This window comes from Molothrus aeneus, chromosome 7, assembly GCF_037042795.1.
Source record: "Molothrus aeneus isolate 106 chromosome 7, BPBGC_Maene_1.0, whole genome shotgun sequence".
In the NCBI taxonomy this organism is placed as follows: domain Eukaryota; kingdom Metazoa; phylum Chordata; class Aves; order Passeriformes; family Icteridae; genus Molothrus; species Molothrus aeneus.
Window position 1 is genome coordinate 1,787,239 of NC_089652.1, and position 13,857 is coordinate 1,801,095.

Here is a 13,857-nt window from a genome sequence, read left to right on the forward strand (position 1 = left end):
CTGGGCATCCCCCCCTCCTCATTCCCGGCCCATCCCCATCCCCTGGGAGGGCTCCAAAGATGCCTGGGCATCCCCTTCTCCTCATTCCAGGCCATCCCCACCCCTGGGAGGGCATGGTGGCACCAACAAGGATGGTGACAAAAGTGTTTCCCTCACCCCAGCGTTGGGAGCCTGCAGGTTGCTCCTCCAATAATCCTTTTTTGGGTTTTTTTTTTTTTTCAGCTTTTATTGCTTTTTTTTTTTTTCCCTGCTGTGTTTTCCTTTTATGCTGTGGTCAGGTGGGAGGGGAATTGCTGCTCCCCTGGCAGGAGAGCCTCCTAAGGAAAAGCTCCAGGGGGAAGCTGGAGAGCGCTGAGGGCCTTGAGAGTAAACAGGCACAAAGGAGATTGTTTTTGCAGGTGTAGCACCTGAACATCAAACACTTGCTGCAAATTAGATGGGTTTTAATGCAAAACCAGGAATTGCTCCTCTTCTCCAAGGGGTTTCAGCACATCCCTGTTAACCCCTGCATGCCCAGATGGAGGGACAAGGGAACAGCCACTTGCCTGTCTGATCTGACACCAAAAATGCTCCACCCTGCAGCATGACTGGGTTAACAGTGGCTTCCAACCTAGCAGGCTGCCAAAAGAATTCCAGTTTGGAGTTTCAGTGCAGTTTCCCACTGGATGAGTGTCCCCACACCTTTGCCTGCTGGCAGATGAGCTGTTCAAGATGTGTACAAAGCTCTTCTCCTTGGAATACTCAATCCCCCAGGCTATATTTAAAGAGCTTTCTTTGCTCAGCTGTATCTTCCCTTGCCCTGTTTTTATTGTGGGTGAGAAGTGCTGCCAGCCTGCGAGTGGAGGCTACAGGGATGTGCATTCTGAGCTCCCATCCCTTTGTCTCTGGGATTTTAAGGGCTTCCTGTGTTTTCTAAACTCCCTTTTCCTCCCACAGAGCTCTGTTGAAGCAGGTGCTGTCCCAGTTCCCTTGCAGCTCCCTGTTGGTTAAAATCCAGCTTTCCTTGTTTTCCTCAGACTCTCTGGGGAGGCAGCACACATTTAACCATTGATGAAACATCATCTGAAGCTTGTTTTTAGTGCTTTTTACAGAAACACGTCCTGGAAATGAGAGCAAAGCCAATAAATAGGGTGGCAGTGTAGGCTCAGCCCAGCCTGGGTGTAAATTGGGATCCCCTGGCAGAAAACTCTTCCACTGGCACTTCTGCAGGGGAGGTTGGAGCTGCTGCCAGGACCAGAACAGCAGTGTGGGAGGGAGGGGTGGGATTCTGTGAGGGTTCAGTCTGGGTAACCTTCAGAACCACAGATTGGTTTGATTTGGGAGGGACCTGAAAGCAGGGACACCTTCCCCTAGCCCAGGTTGCTCCAAGCCCCATCCAACCTGGCCTGGTACACTTCCAGGGATTCAGGGGCAGCCACAGCTTCTCTGGGCATGTTTCAGATGTGCAGGAGAGGGGTTACAGCAGAGCAAGAGGGCTTTTAGCCTATAGGGAGAGTTACCTTGGGTTTGGATGAACTCTTTAGGGTAGAGAGGTGTGAATGTACCAGAAATAGTGGAGTTTTCTTGAAAAAATTTATGGAGAAAAATACCTGCAGGCTTGAGAGGTTGCCCAGGGAATCAATGGACCTGCAAATGTTCAGAAAACACATAGATGTGGCACTTGGGGACATGGCTTAGTGGTAGACCTGGCAGTGCTGGGTTAATGGTTGGACTCAATGGTCTTGGAGGCCTTTTCCAACTGTAATGGTTCAGTGATCCCAAAACCACCTTCATCACTTAAAACAGCATGGAATGGTGACCTGGAATAAAGGCTTCCAAGTCAGTGGTGGCTCTGCTGAGCATCTCTCACACTGCTGTCTCCTCCTTGCCTCTGCAGTGCCTTCTCCCAGTGCCTTGCTGGTGGACAACCCCACGTCCTTCGGGAACGCCAAGGAAGTGGTGGCGATCAAGGACTACTGCCCCACAAACTTCACCACCTTGAAGTTCTCCAAGGGGGACCACCTGTACGTGCTGGACACGTCGGGAGGGGAGTGGTGGTACGCCCACAACACCACGGAGATGGGCTACATCCCCTCCTCCTACGTGCAGCCCGTCAGCCACCGCAACTCCTCCCTCACCGACAGCGGCGTCATCGACAGCCTGCTGGAGAGCCCCGACGAGGGCGTCAAGGAGCTGGACCTGCTCGGGGAGTGGACTGAAGGGAAGAGAAACTCTGCCAAATCCTACCACAACAACCCCTTCCTGAACGGAGTGCACACCAACCCGTTCCTGAATGGGAATTCTCAAGTGGCACCCGGCTCGGACAAAGAGTCTGACTCCAGCGTGGCCGTGGATTTGTTGCTCTTCGACACGGCCGCTCCCACGGCGGCTCTCCCCGCTTCAGCTGCCAACAGCAGCCTGGGGAACCTTTTTGATGAGTTTCCCTCCACCAACAGGCTGGATGTGGAGCAGCCCGTGAGGAGGGACAACCCCTTCTTCCGAAGCAAACGCTCCTACAGCTTGTCCGAGCTGTCTGTCCTCCAGGCCAAGTCAGATGCGCCGGCGTCGTTGGGTTTCTTCAGCGGTTTGAAGTCTCCCACCCCTGAGCAGTTCCAGAGCAGGGAGGATTTTAGGACAGCGTGGCTGAACCACAGGAAGCTGGCTCGGTCTTGCCACGACTTGGATTTGCTTGGCCAGAATCCCGGCTGGGGTCAGACGCAGCCGGTGGAGACCAACATCGTGTGCAAGCTGGACAGCTCTGGCGGGGCCGTGCAGCTGCCCGACACCAACATCAGCATCCACGTGCCCGAGGGCCACGTGTGCCCCGGCGAGACGCAGCAGATCTCCATGAAGGCCATGCTGGACCCGCCGCTGGAGCTGAACAGCGACAAGTGCAGCACCATCAGCCCCGTGCTGCAGATCAAGCTCAGCAACATGGAGGTGAAGACCTTCATCATCCTGGAGATGAAGGTGTCGGCGGAGGTCAAGAGCGACGCGGTGAGCAAGAGCCTGGTGGGGCTGCAGTGCCTGCGCAGCGACATGAAGGAGGGGCCCTACACGCCCATGCAGCTGAGCTACTCCTACGGGGACACCATCCAGGTGCAGCTGGAGAATCTGGAGCCCTGCATGTACATCGCGGCCGTGGCGCAGGGCCAGAACATCCTCTACCCTTACACCGTGTGGGATTACATCAGCAAGAAGATCACGGTGGGCGTCTACGGCCCCAAGCACATCCACCCTTCCTTCAAGACCGTGGTGGCCATGTTCGGCCACGAGTGCGCCCCCAAGACCCTGCTGGTCAACGAGGTCACCAGGCAGTGCCACAGCCCGGCTCCCGTCGCCCTGCAGCTCTGGGGGAAGCACCAGTTCGCCCTGTCCCGGCCCCAGGACCTCAAGCTCTGCATGTTCTCCAACATGACCAACTACGAGGTGAAGGCCAGCGAGCAGGCCAAGATCGTGCGGGGCTTCCAGATGAAGCTGGGCAAGGTCAGCCGCCTCATCTTCCCCATCTCCTCCCACGACCCCAACGAGCTGTCGGACTTCACGCTGAGGATACAGGTCAAGGATGACCAGGATGCCATCCTCACCCAGTTCTGCGTCCAGACGCCGCAGCCGCCGCCAAAGAGCGCCATCAAACCCACGGGGCAGAGGCGGTTCCTGAAGAAGAATGAGGTGGGGAAGATCATCCTCTCCCCGCTGGCTGCCACCGCCAAGTATCCGGTTTTTCAGGACCGGCCGGTGTTGAGCCTCAAGTACGGGAAGCTGCTGAAGACAGTGGTGAGGCAGAGCAAGAACCACTACTTGCTGGAGTACAAGAAAGGAGATGTCATCGCCCTCCTCAGTGAGGAGAAGATCAGGTTGAAAGGCCAGCTGTGGACCAAGGAGTGGTACATTGGCTACTACCAGGGCAAGGTCGGCCTTGTGCACACCAAAAACGTGCTGGTGGTGGGGAAGGTCAAACCCAGCTACTTCTCCGGGCCGGACCTCACCACCAGCCTGCTGCTGGAGCAGATCCTGAGGCCCTGCAAGTTCCTGACCTACATCTACGCCTCGGTGAGGACTCTGCTGATGGAGAACCTCAGCAGCTGGCGCTCCTTCGCCGACGCCCTGGGCTACCTGAACTTGCCGCTCAGCTTCTTCTGCCGGGCAGAGCTGGACAGCGAGCCGGAGAGAGTGGCCTCCGTGCTGGAGAAGCTGAAGGAAGACTGCAACAGCGTGGAGAACAAGGAGAGGAAGTCCTTCCAGAAGGAGTTGATGACGGTGAGTCTGAGGCCTGGCGAAGGGGGGGCTTCGTTCCTGGCTCTGCAGAGGGAGCAGGGGAGGTGGCAGTTCCTAATTCAGTCTTTAGAGAGTGAAGTCCACCTTGAAGGTCTTCTGAGGACTGCTGAGCACTGCCAGGTGGGAGTCCAGCCCTGTGGTTAGTGGGATCTTGGTTCAGCAGGATCATGGCAATAATGAGGGATGTGCTGAGGTGCTTGGAATTCCAGAATCACACCATGGCTTGGGTTGAAAGAAACCTCAAAGCTCATCCAGTCCCACCCCTTGCCATGGGCAGGGACACCTTCCACTGTCCCAGATCACTCCAAGCCCTGTCCAACCTGGCCTGGAACACTTTGAGGGATGGGGAGGGGTTTTTTTTGAGTGGCACCTCTGAGCTGGGATGTTTTACACATTACAAATGGAAATGTGTGACTTGCTCCATGTCCTGAAAGGAATTTGGGAGGAGTGCTGCCTGCCAGTATTTCTAGGATGCCGTTAGCAAGTAAATCTCTCACAAAATATCATCTCCACGATTGTTTCTAGCACTTAATAGGAAGTGAGCCAAAGAAAATACAGGGCAAAATGTCTGGGAGAGATTTGCAGCTCCCTCCCATTCCGTGCTGTCCCACAGGAGCAGAATAACTGAGTTATGGAGAAGAGCATGGTTTAAAATGTCAATTGGATTAAGGAATAGCGGCGGCCTTGCTTGGCAAAATGAAATTACAGCAAAAGGGGACTGGAGCTGAGAGGAGGAGTTCAGTTCCCACACTCCTTTTAGGGAGAAGGGGGGAATTTAAGGATTGAGTAGAAGGTGTTATGAAGAGTATGGAATCCATTGTTACTCATGGAAATGTTGTCTGGAGAGCTCCCTGTGCCCAGGTACCACTCTGGGGCCTGTGGGGCGATGTTTCAGCTCTGACTTTCAGCTTTCAGGTTGTGCCACCAACGCTGCTCCTGTTGCAGGGTTCTCCTGGCCATCAGTGACCCTTTCCTCACCCAGGATTGGAAAATCCCCCGTTTCCCCCCCCCCCCCCCCCCCCGAGGGAGGGTTTGCTCCTTTAATCATCAGGCTCAATGATTGTTGGGATGAAATCCGTGCTGCTCTTGCTGGATGCTTCCGGGACTGTTTGCTTTACCTGTTTGCAAACCCCCAAGGTGTTGCTTTTATCTCTCCCCATTGTTTTCAGGGATCCCAGGCAGTGTGTAGGTCATGGAGAATCCTCACGGGGAGACAAAGGGAAAGATAAGGCTCAGGGAGCTGCTGACTCCAGGGGAGGGCTGGGAGCTGCAGGAAAACATCCTGCTCCCCTGTGGCTGTCAGGAGAGCAGAGTCCCAGGGCAGGTTTTATTCTCCTTGTTTGTCTAATCCTGCTCTCTGTGAGGCTGAGCCTGCGGATAAAGGATGAGCTCCCTTCTTGGTGGAACATGATGCTGCCTCCAAAACCCCTGGCTGCCGTCAAATCCTCCTCAGCCTATGGAGAAATTAGATTGAGCCTGTTGAAAGAAGAAAATAATGATGTTTCAGGGGATGGCAATGGAGCACTAATGGATTTTATTGTGTTCAAATCTGATTTTATTTGTAACAAATGGACTGGCTTTCTGGCAAGGGGAGCCAGCTGCACTAAGCTCCAGTGTGGCCATTTCAGCTGAAAGAAAGTTGGTTGTCTCCCCTCAAAAGGGCTGGGAAGGTAGAAGTAGAAGCAGGATTATCAGTGTTGAGTACACAAAGCGCCAGTGGCAGAGTCGTGCACCAGCAGCCAAGCAAGGGAAAGCCTGGTCATGATGACTGGTTAATCAGTAATCTGCCTTTAATTACTACTTCTCTAATCAGGCACCAGCAGTGGAGTGTGAAGGTAACTGGGGGGGATGTGGCTCAGGAGTTGCTCAGCAGAGAGGGAAAGCTCTCCCTCCTTCCTCTCTGCCCCTTGGAAGCAGGCAGCACATGGATGGCTTGGATAAAAAAGCTGGGCAGGGATTCAAGAAGATTTCATTGCCCCTGATGCCTGGCCCGTGGGGTTAGACCTGCCCTGAGACACAGCTTTTCTCCCTCCCTGGTTGTCAGAGAGACTCTAATTTATCATCCTTCCAACAGACTCTGCTGTTGGGAAAAACACGGCTCTGCTGGGAACGGCCCCTGGCACAGCAGCAGGGAGCTGTGGGGAGGAAACTCTGAGCTTGTTCTTCTCCAGGCAGCTTGTAAAGGTCACACAGGAGATGAGCTTGGGATATTTTTTTTTCCCCTCCCATTGTTTTGTTTGCTCTGACTCGCGGTATCCAGGTATCCATGTGCTGCTGCCTGGCTCCTGCCAAGAGTTTCTGCTTGTCCCTGGTGTGTGCAGGCCTCAGAGAGCTGCTGGGGGGCTGGAGCTGTCCTGGAGTCCTGCAGGTCAGGGTGTCCACGGCTTTGGGTTGGGAGGGACCTTAAAGCCCATCCCTTTCCACCCCCTGCCATGGGCAGGGACACCTCCCACTATCCCAGGGTGCTCCAAGCCCCATTCAGCCTGGCCTGGGACACTTCCAGGGATGTGAAGCCACATCTCTGAGCAGCCAGTGCCAGGGGGGCCTCACCACCCTCAGCATGCTGAGATCCAGCTGGGCATCGTGTCCAAGGGAATTACCCCATGGAGGCAGTGCAAGACTTGATGAGGTAAAAGAAAAAAAATCAGTATTTAAGGCTGAGAGTATGAATTTTAAACATGTGAGATGACTTTGGAAGTGGTGACAGCCAAAACAGTGAGTGAGAGAGATGTTTGATGCCCAAACAAGGGTTATTTTGGGGAACACTTGTACAGAGACAACTTTTTTGGGTCAAAACCTGACCTGTATCCTGGAGAGGATGGTGAGCCAGGAGCATCCTCTCACCCTGTGGCTCTCCTGGTCTCCTTGGGGACACAGGGCCTTTATCCCTGGGTTTGAGGAAGTCCCAGGGGGGAGCTGTTTTCCCTCCACAATGCTGCTTTCCTTCATTAGGAAATGGGATTCTGCATTTCAAAGCTGGGATGTAAATTCAGCCTCCCCTGGATGCCTTTTAAGTTGAGGTGTTTCTGCTTTGAACTGGGATTTGAATATCAAACACCCTCTTTGCTCTTTGCTGGGCTGGCCCAGCCGGTTCCCAGCTGCTCCCAGGGGAATAAACAATAAACAATAAATATTTCCAAGGGCTCTGGCAAAGCACAGCCCAGGTCACACCTGGCTGATGAGGGATGGAGACACAGTGAGTGGACCCAGCTATCCTGGGAGGCTTGTCCAGGGCAAGGGAGGAGGATGGAAACAATTGTGGCATAATCCCACTGGAAGATTAAGCCTGCTGAGCTAATCCCGGTGTCTCGCCGCTGTTTCCTGTAATATTCCCCCTCAGGCTTCCACCTTGGCTTCTGGGATGCCTTGCACCCCATCCCCTGGTGTCCTGTCACCTGTGCCTGTGGGACTGGAGCTGCCAGGGCACAGCAGGTGGTGCTGTGGCCATCAGAGTCAACCAGAGCCACCCATCTCTCCCAGAGTTGTTGTTTTGATTGATTTTGGGTGATTTTGCAGCTCTTTGATGTGGTGCCCTCCCAGGTGTTTTCCTTGCTGCTGTTTTGTTGTTCACCTGGAGCAGGGGAATCCATCTCCTGCAGCTCCATCCTTCTGAACCCAGCTCCAGGCACTGCCTCTGACCTTGGGCAGGAGATGGGAGCAGCTCCTTCATCCTGCTCCCCCAAAGGCCAAGCTGCGCAGGGATTGGCATCCAGCTGCCTGGAAAGGCAGGGGTGGGCATGTTCAGCCTGCCCCTTCCTTAGGACTCTGCAGAGAGGGAGCTGGGTCCAGAGGGGGTGGAGGATCCAGAGGGGAGCTGGGTCCAGAGAGGGTGATGGGTCCAGAGAGGGAGCTGGAGGGAAGCTGTATCCAGAGAGGGTGGAGGATCCAGAGGGGGGAGCAGGATCCAGAATGGATGAAGGATCCAGAGAGGGTGGAGGATCCAGAGGGGGAGCTGGGTCCAGAGGGGGAGCTGGATCCAGAGGAGTGTAGGATCCAGAGAGAGTGGAGGATCCAGAGAGAGTGGAGGATGCAAAGAGGGTGGAGGATCCAGAAGGGGTGGAGGATCTAGAGGGGCTGCAGGATCCAGAGAGGGTGATGGGTCCAGAGAGGGAGCTGGAACCAGAGGAGAGCTGGATCCAGAGGGGAGCTGATCCATGGGCTGTAGGAGAGGAGGTGGTTCGGTTCTGGAGCAGGTGTGTGAGATCTAAACGCTCCTGGAATGTCTTTTTGCCAAGCCAAATGTGCTCCTTTGGATGGATTTTCCCTGCTTGTTGGACAAGGGGGTTTATGGCCTCCCTGGCTCCCACAGGAAGCCGGTGTCGGCACTTTGGAGGAGCAGGCACGTGCTGGGCTGCAGCTGTGATTAGAGCCCAGCTCAGCTCTAAGCTGGGAGCAGATAAGGGGGAAATCAGCGTGCATTTGCTTTGCAAATGGCTGGAGTGGTTTCAGATGTTCCCATCTTCCCTCCCCCAACTGTCCCCGTGCAGTCTCCAGTGGGAGGATTTAACCCTTCTTTGCCCCAGAGCCAAACCTGGATATTCCCAGACCCCTGTGTTGGGAGGGGATGTCAGGACCCAGAGGGGCAGAAAGGGGATTCTGGTCACTTTGGGAATCACCTTATCCTGATGATTTCCACAAGAACCATCCCCGTGCTGCTGTGAAGGAGTGGGTGGGGTCTGTTTGCTTGATTTCCATTTTTAATAACATCAAAACCCCCCCTGAGGTTCAGGATGGGATTTGCCCTGGCTCTTGGGTTGCTGCTGCTGGGACTGTTGTGGTCCAGAGGCTCTGGCAAAGGCTGTGGGAGCCCTGGGGAGTGGGATGATGATCCTGGCACTCAGATCCCGTCCTCTGAGAGTGAACACTGCCATTAAACCCTTCCTTTTCCAGGGCTGCACTGGGGCTTCTCCCCTACTGCAGCTTCATCCCACTCTGAGGGGATTTTAATGTGATTTGACACTTCAAGGCAGGAGCTAACCCCACTCCATCCTTTTTTGCCTGACTAAATCATTCCTATCAAGAAAACCCAGACTGATGCATTTGCTCTTTCCACTTCAAAACCATTTGTGGAAAATCTCAGCTTTTAGGACAATAAATGATGCAGGAAGAGGAGGAGAAGAAGAGGAAGAACATCCCATACTGAGCAATGGTCCTGTAGTGTCAGAGTCTTCACCAGGGTCTCAGTACCCCAGTCTCCCCCCAGGTCCCATCCCAGAATGTCCTGGCTGTGCCTTGCCCTCTGCTCTGAAGGATCCTGGAGCTCTGAGGTGGAGTCTGGATTAGTTCCCTTGATTAAAAGCATCTGTTGTCCTCAGCCCCTGGGATGCTTTAAACTGCTTAAGGTGGGGCCTGGATGTCTCAGGAGGGGCTGCCTGGAGAACCAGGCTGCAAATCCCATCCAGAGGCGTCCAGCACTTTGTTCAATTAATGGGATTATTCTCTTGCCAAGCCTGCTGGCCTCATTTCCCCAGCTGTCACTAAAAAGGAGGCAGGAGGATTTTTGGGATGCTCCAGGGGGGAGCTCACCCGGCCTTGACTCCCTGCTTGCTTTTCCCTGCAGGCCCTGCTGAAGATGGACTGCCAGGGGCTGGTGGTGAGGCTGATCCAGGACTTTGTGCTGCTGACCACGGCCGTGGAGGTGGCCCAGCGCTGGCGGGAGCTGGCCGAGAAGCTGGCCAAGGTGTCCAAGCAGCAGATGGACGCCTACGAGGCCCCGCACCGCGACAAGAGCGGCTCGGTGGACAGCGAGGTGAGGGCAGGCACGCCTGGATCTCCACAGATCCTAGAAATCACTTGTCTGGAAAACACCTTCCAAGTGTTGGAGTCTAACCTTTGAGCCAGACCCACCAGGTTAATGGTTGGGCCCAATGGTGTTAAAGGCCTTGATGGTCTTAAAGGGCCTACAAGGCCCCGCACCACGATAAGAGCGGTACAGTGGGCAGTGAGGTAAGGGCAGGCACGCCTGGTTGTCCACAGATCCTGGAATTCTCTTGTCTGGAAAACACCTTCAAAGTGTTGGAATCCAGCCTTTGAGCCAGCACTGCCAGGCCCACCAGGTTAATGGGGGAGCCAAATGGTCTTAAAGGGCCTTAATGATGTTAAAGGGCCTACAAGGCCCCACACCGCGACAAGAGCGGCTCGGTGGACAGCAAGGTGAGGGCAGGCATGCCTGGATCTCCACAGATCCTGGAAATCACTTGGCTGGAAAACACCTTTAAGGTGTTGGAGTCCAACCTTTGAGCCATCACTGCCAGGCCCACCAGGGTTGGGCCCAGTGGTCTTAAAGGGCCTACAAGGCCCCACACCATGAGAAGAGCAGCTCGGTGGACAACGAGGTGAGGGCAGGCACACCTGGATCTCCACAGATCCTGGAAATCACTTGGCTGGAAAACACCTTTAGGTGTTGGAGTCCAACCTTTGAGCCATCACTGCCAGGCCCACCAGGGTTGGGCCCAATGGTCTTAAAGGGCCTACAAGGCCCCACACCGTGACAAGAGCGGCTCGGTGGACAGCAAGGTGAGGGCAGGCACAACTGGTTCTCCACAGATCCTGGAACTCCCTTGGCTGGAAAACACCTTCAAGGTGTTGGAGTTCAGCCTTTGAGCCAGACCCACCACGTTAATGGTTGGGCCCAATGATCTTAAAGGACATTAATGGTGTTAAAGGGCCTACAAGGCCAGTGAACAGTGAGGTGAGGGCAGGCACACCTAGCTCTCCACAGATCTTGGAATTCTCTTGGCTGGAAAAGATTTTCAAGGTGTTGGAGTCCAGCCTTTGAAGCAGCACTGCCAGACCTACCAGGTTAATGGTTGGGCCCAATGGTCTTAAAGGCCTTTCCAACCCAAACAATTCCATGTTTCTCTGGAGGTTCCTCCAGAGCACACTCCCCTCCGAGGAGCACAGGGATCTGAGGGTGTTAGGGGACTGTTTTCCCAGGAATGTGCCTGTTTTGGGATGCTTGCTGAGCTCTGATGCCCTCCCACCTGTGTCCCCCTCTCTCCCCAGGCCATGTGGAAGCCGGCCTACGACTTCCTGCTGACCTGGAGCAGCCAGATGGGGGACAGCTACAGGGACGTCATCCAGGAGCTGCACACGGGGCTGGACAAGATGAAGAACCCCATCACCAAGCGCTGGAAGCACCTCACGGGCACCCTGATCCTCGTCAACTCCTTGGACATGCTGAGGGCAGCAGCCTTCAGCCCCCAGGACCACGAGGATTTTGCCATCTAGCCCGTGGTTGTCCACTTCTCCTTGGCTGGGAATTTTTTTTCCTCTGCTTTCCCCCCCCTGCTCTCCCTTTGACTTTGAGGAGAAGAAGTGGAGGTTGGGTTTGAAGAGGCCAAAGTTTGCAAGTTCTCCACCAGGACTGGAAATCAGCAGGAGATATCCCACCCTGATGGGAGTTCATCTGGAAGGGAATGGCTTTTCATCCGGTTAAACTATTTCTTACTGAAAAAATAAAAAAAACTTTCAGGAGGGCAAAGGGGTGGGGAGGGATCCCAAAAGAGATCACATTTTCTAGGCATTTACAAATAAAAGTCTAATTTTTGTAACGAGCAGTAGAAGTTGTGACCACTTTGGGGAGGGGTGGGGGAAGCTGTGGCTGGTTTTAGGTTGTAGAAACTGCTTTGAAATGATGGGGTGTGAGACAAATATGAGTCCTGTAAATATATATTTTAAGAGGAAGCACGGTAAATGCCCTTTCCCCCCACTACAGGCAGGTTTAGGGTTACCAGCTGTGACTAAAGCACCACAGGAACTTGGGCTGTCCCTAAATTTGGGATGTGTTCAGCCCAAGGAGCACCTTGCCCCAAAAAACACATTATTTTTTTTAATTTTAAATTTTATTTTATTTTATTCACAGGCCCTATGAGCATTTTGGTTGAGGTTTTGGGTTATTTCCATGTCTCTGCAGACATGGATTTTCTTGTTTGTGGCCAGGGAGTTGCCTGTTCCTGTTTTTTAACCAGGAGGAGCTCCTTCCCACCTGAATGTGGTGCAGGACACCTCTGGAAGAAGCTGGAGGTTTGGGGCTCGCCAGAGACCTCAGGAGATGGATCAGGAGGATGGTGAGAGGGAATCAAAGTCCCCAGGTGCTCCTGCTCTGGGGAAGAGGCCAGAAAAGGGGAGGAAATTGTTGCCATGCAGATAATCCCTCTACAGGCAAAGGGAAAAAGAAAAAAAAAAAAGGAAAAAAAAGGGACAAGAGAGAGACTCTTTCTCCTAATTTGAAATCTGAGCTCGCTGGGGATGTTCCAGGTGCTCTTTGCCATTGATTTCTGATTCTTCAAGGCTCCTCAAATCCAGTTTAACTTGTAAAGAACCTTTGTTATAAACCTGGTGCCAAAACCCTCAATATTTGTGTCACCCAGTGGCCGTATTATTTTTCTCCTCCTCCTCCTTTTAAATTTGAGTTTTTTGAGTGACTTCCTCCCTCTGCTTCCCAGTTTTCAGGTATTTCACCTGGGAGGGGAATATTTTTTGCACAGAAAGATTATTTTAAATGCAAAGGCTCCTTTTAGTGAACAGCTGCAACCAGAGGATGTGTAAAGGTTCCTAAAGGATGGGGTTTTTTTTCTTTAAAAAACAGTGGAAGAAAAACAGTAGGAAAGGCATCATCTGGTGGAGGGAATGGTGCCTTTTCCCAAAATCCCATCCCCAGAAGTGATCACTCTCTATGGAGACCCCACAATAGCACCTTGAATTTCTCCTTTAGGGGGCTTAAGGGGTTTCCTTTTAGGGGCTTTAGGGGGTTTCCTGTGCAGGTCTCCACAGCCCAGGGGCTCTGCCAGCAGCCCAGCCCCTTTCCCTCTCCCTGCTTTTCCATGCAGGAGCTACAATCCCTGTTCCCAAATCTGGGGTTTTACCCCAATCTGGGCTTTTACCCAAATCTGGGCTTTCCCCCCTGGCTCCAGAGCTCTGCAGGAGGCTGGGCTGGCAGAGTGGCAGGAGTTGGAGCCTCCCTCCCCTGATCCATGAATAATCCCAATGGTTTTTTTTTCTTCTCACCACCCTGTTCCTTCCCCAGAGCCTTGGGATCATGGCCAGCACGTTTTGGGGCCTTTGGGATGAGGGTGAATTAATTTCTCCCCATTTTTGGTCTGAAATCCAGTCCTTCCTCCCATGCTGAGACTGGGAATGTGTCCCTATTCTGAACTAAACATCAAGGCCTTCTCCCAAAATTCTGTCTGGGCTTTGCATTGCCACCCCTGTGCAGTAACTGTTCTTATCATTAATGGTCATTTTTTTTAAAGAAAAAAGGGATTTTTTTTGGGGAGGGAAAACCCCATTCCAGTGGAAGCTGTTACTCTTCAGGGCTTCCAGTTAGGTGTCACCTGCTGTTGTCTCTCCATCCCAAAGCAGAGTGGGGTTAATTTAGTGGGGTTTGCACTGTGCCAGCACCCAGAGCCAGTGGTCCTGAATCCAGTCTCCTCCCTCAGCCTTTCCACCCCACTGTCTCCAGGGGAAAAGTGCCTTGGAAACCATCTCACCCCCAGACTGCTGCTCTAGGTCAGGAACTTCCTGAAGTGGGACAAGGTGTGATTACAGGATTTCTTTTGGCACAGAGGAGTTTTCCTGGTTTTCTGGCTGGAGAAAACA

At 53.4% G+C, this 13,857-nt stretch overlaps 1 protein-coding gene across 1 annotated transcript in view; it reads left to right on the forward strand.

Moving 5' to 3' along the window:
• The window catches only part of SH3BP4 (SH3 domain binding protein 4), a 33,452-nt gene extending 21,639 nt beyond the window's left edge, over positions 1-11,813 (forward strand). Inside the window, exons 3-5 of the mRNA XM_066553832.1 lie at positions 1,877-4,239; positions 9,818-10,006; positions 11,263-11,813. Of these exons, the coding sequence (XP_066409929.1) occupies positions 1,877-4,239; positions 9,818-10,006; positions 11,263-11,487 (2,777 nt within the window). The 3' untranslated portion in view covers positions 11,488-11,813. The remainder of the gene's footprint in view (positions 1-1,876; positions 4,240-9,817; positions 10,007-11,262) is intronic.
• Positions 11,814-13,857: the final 2,044 nt, after the last annotated feature.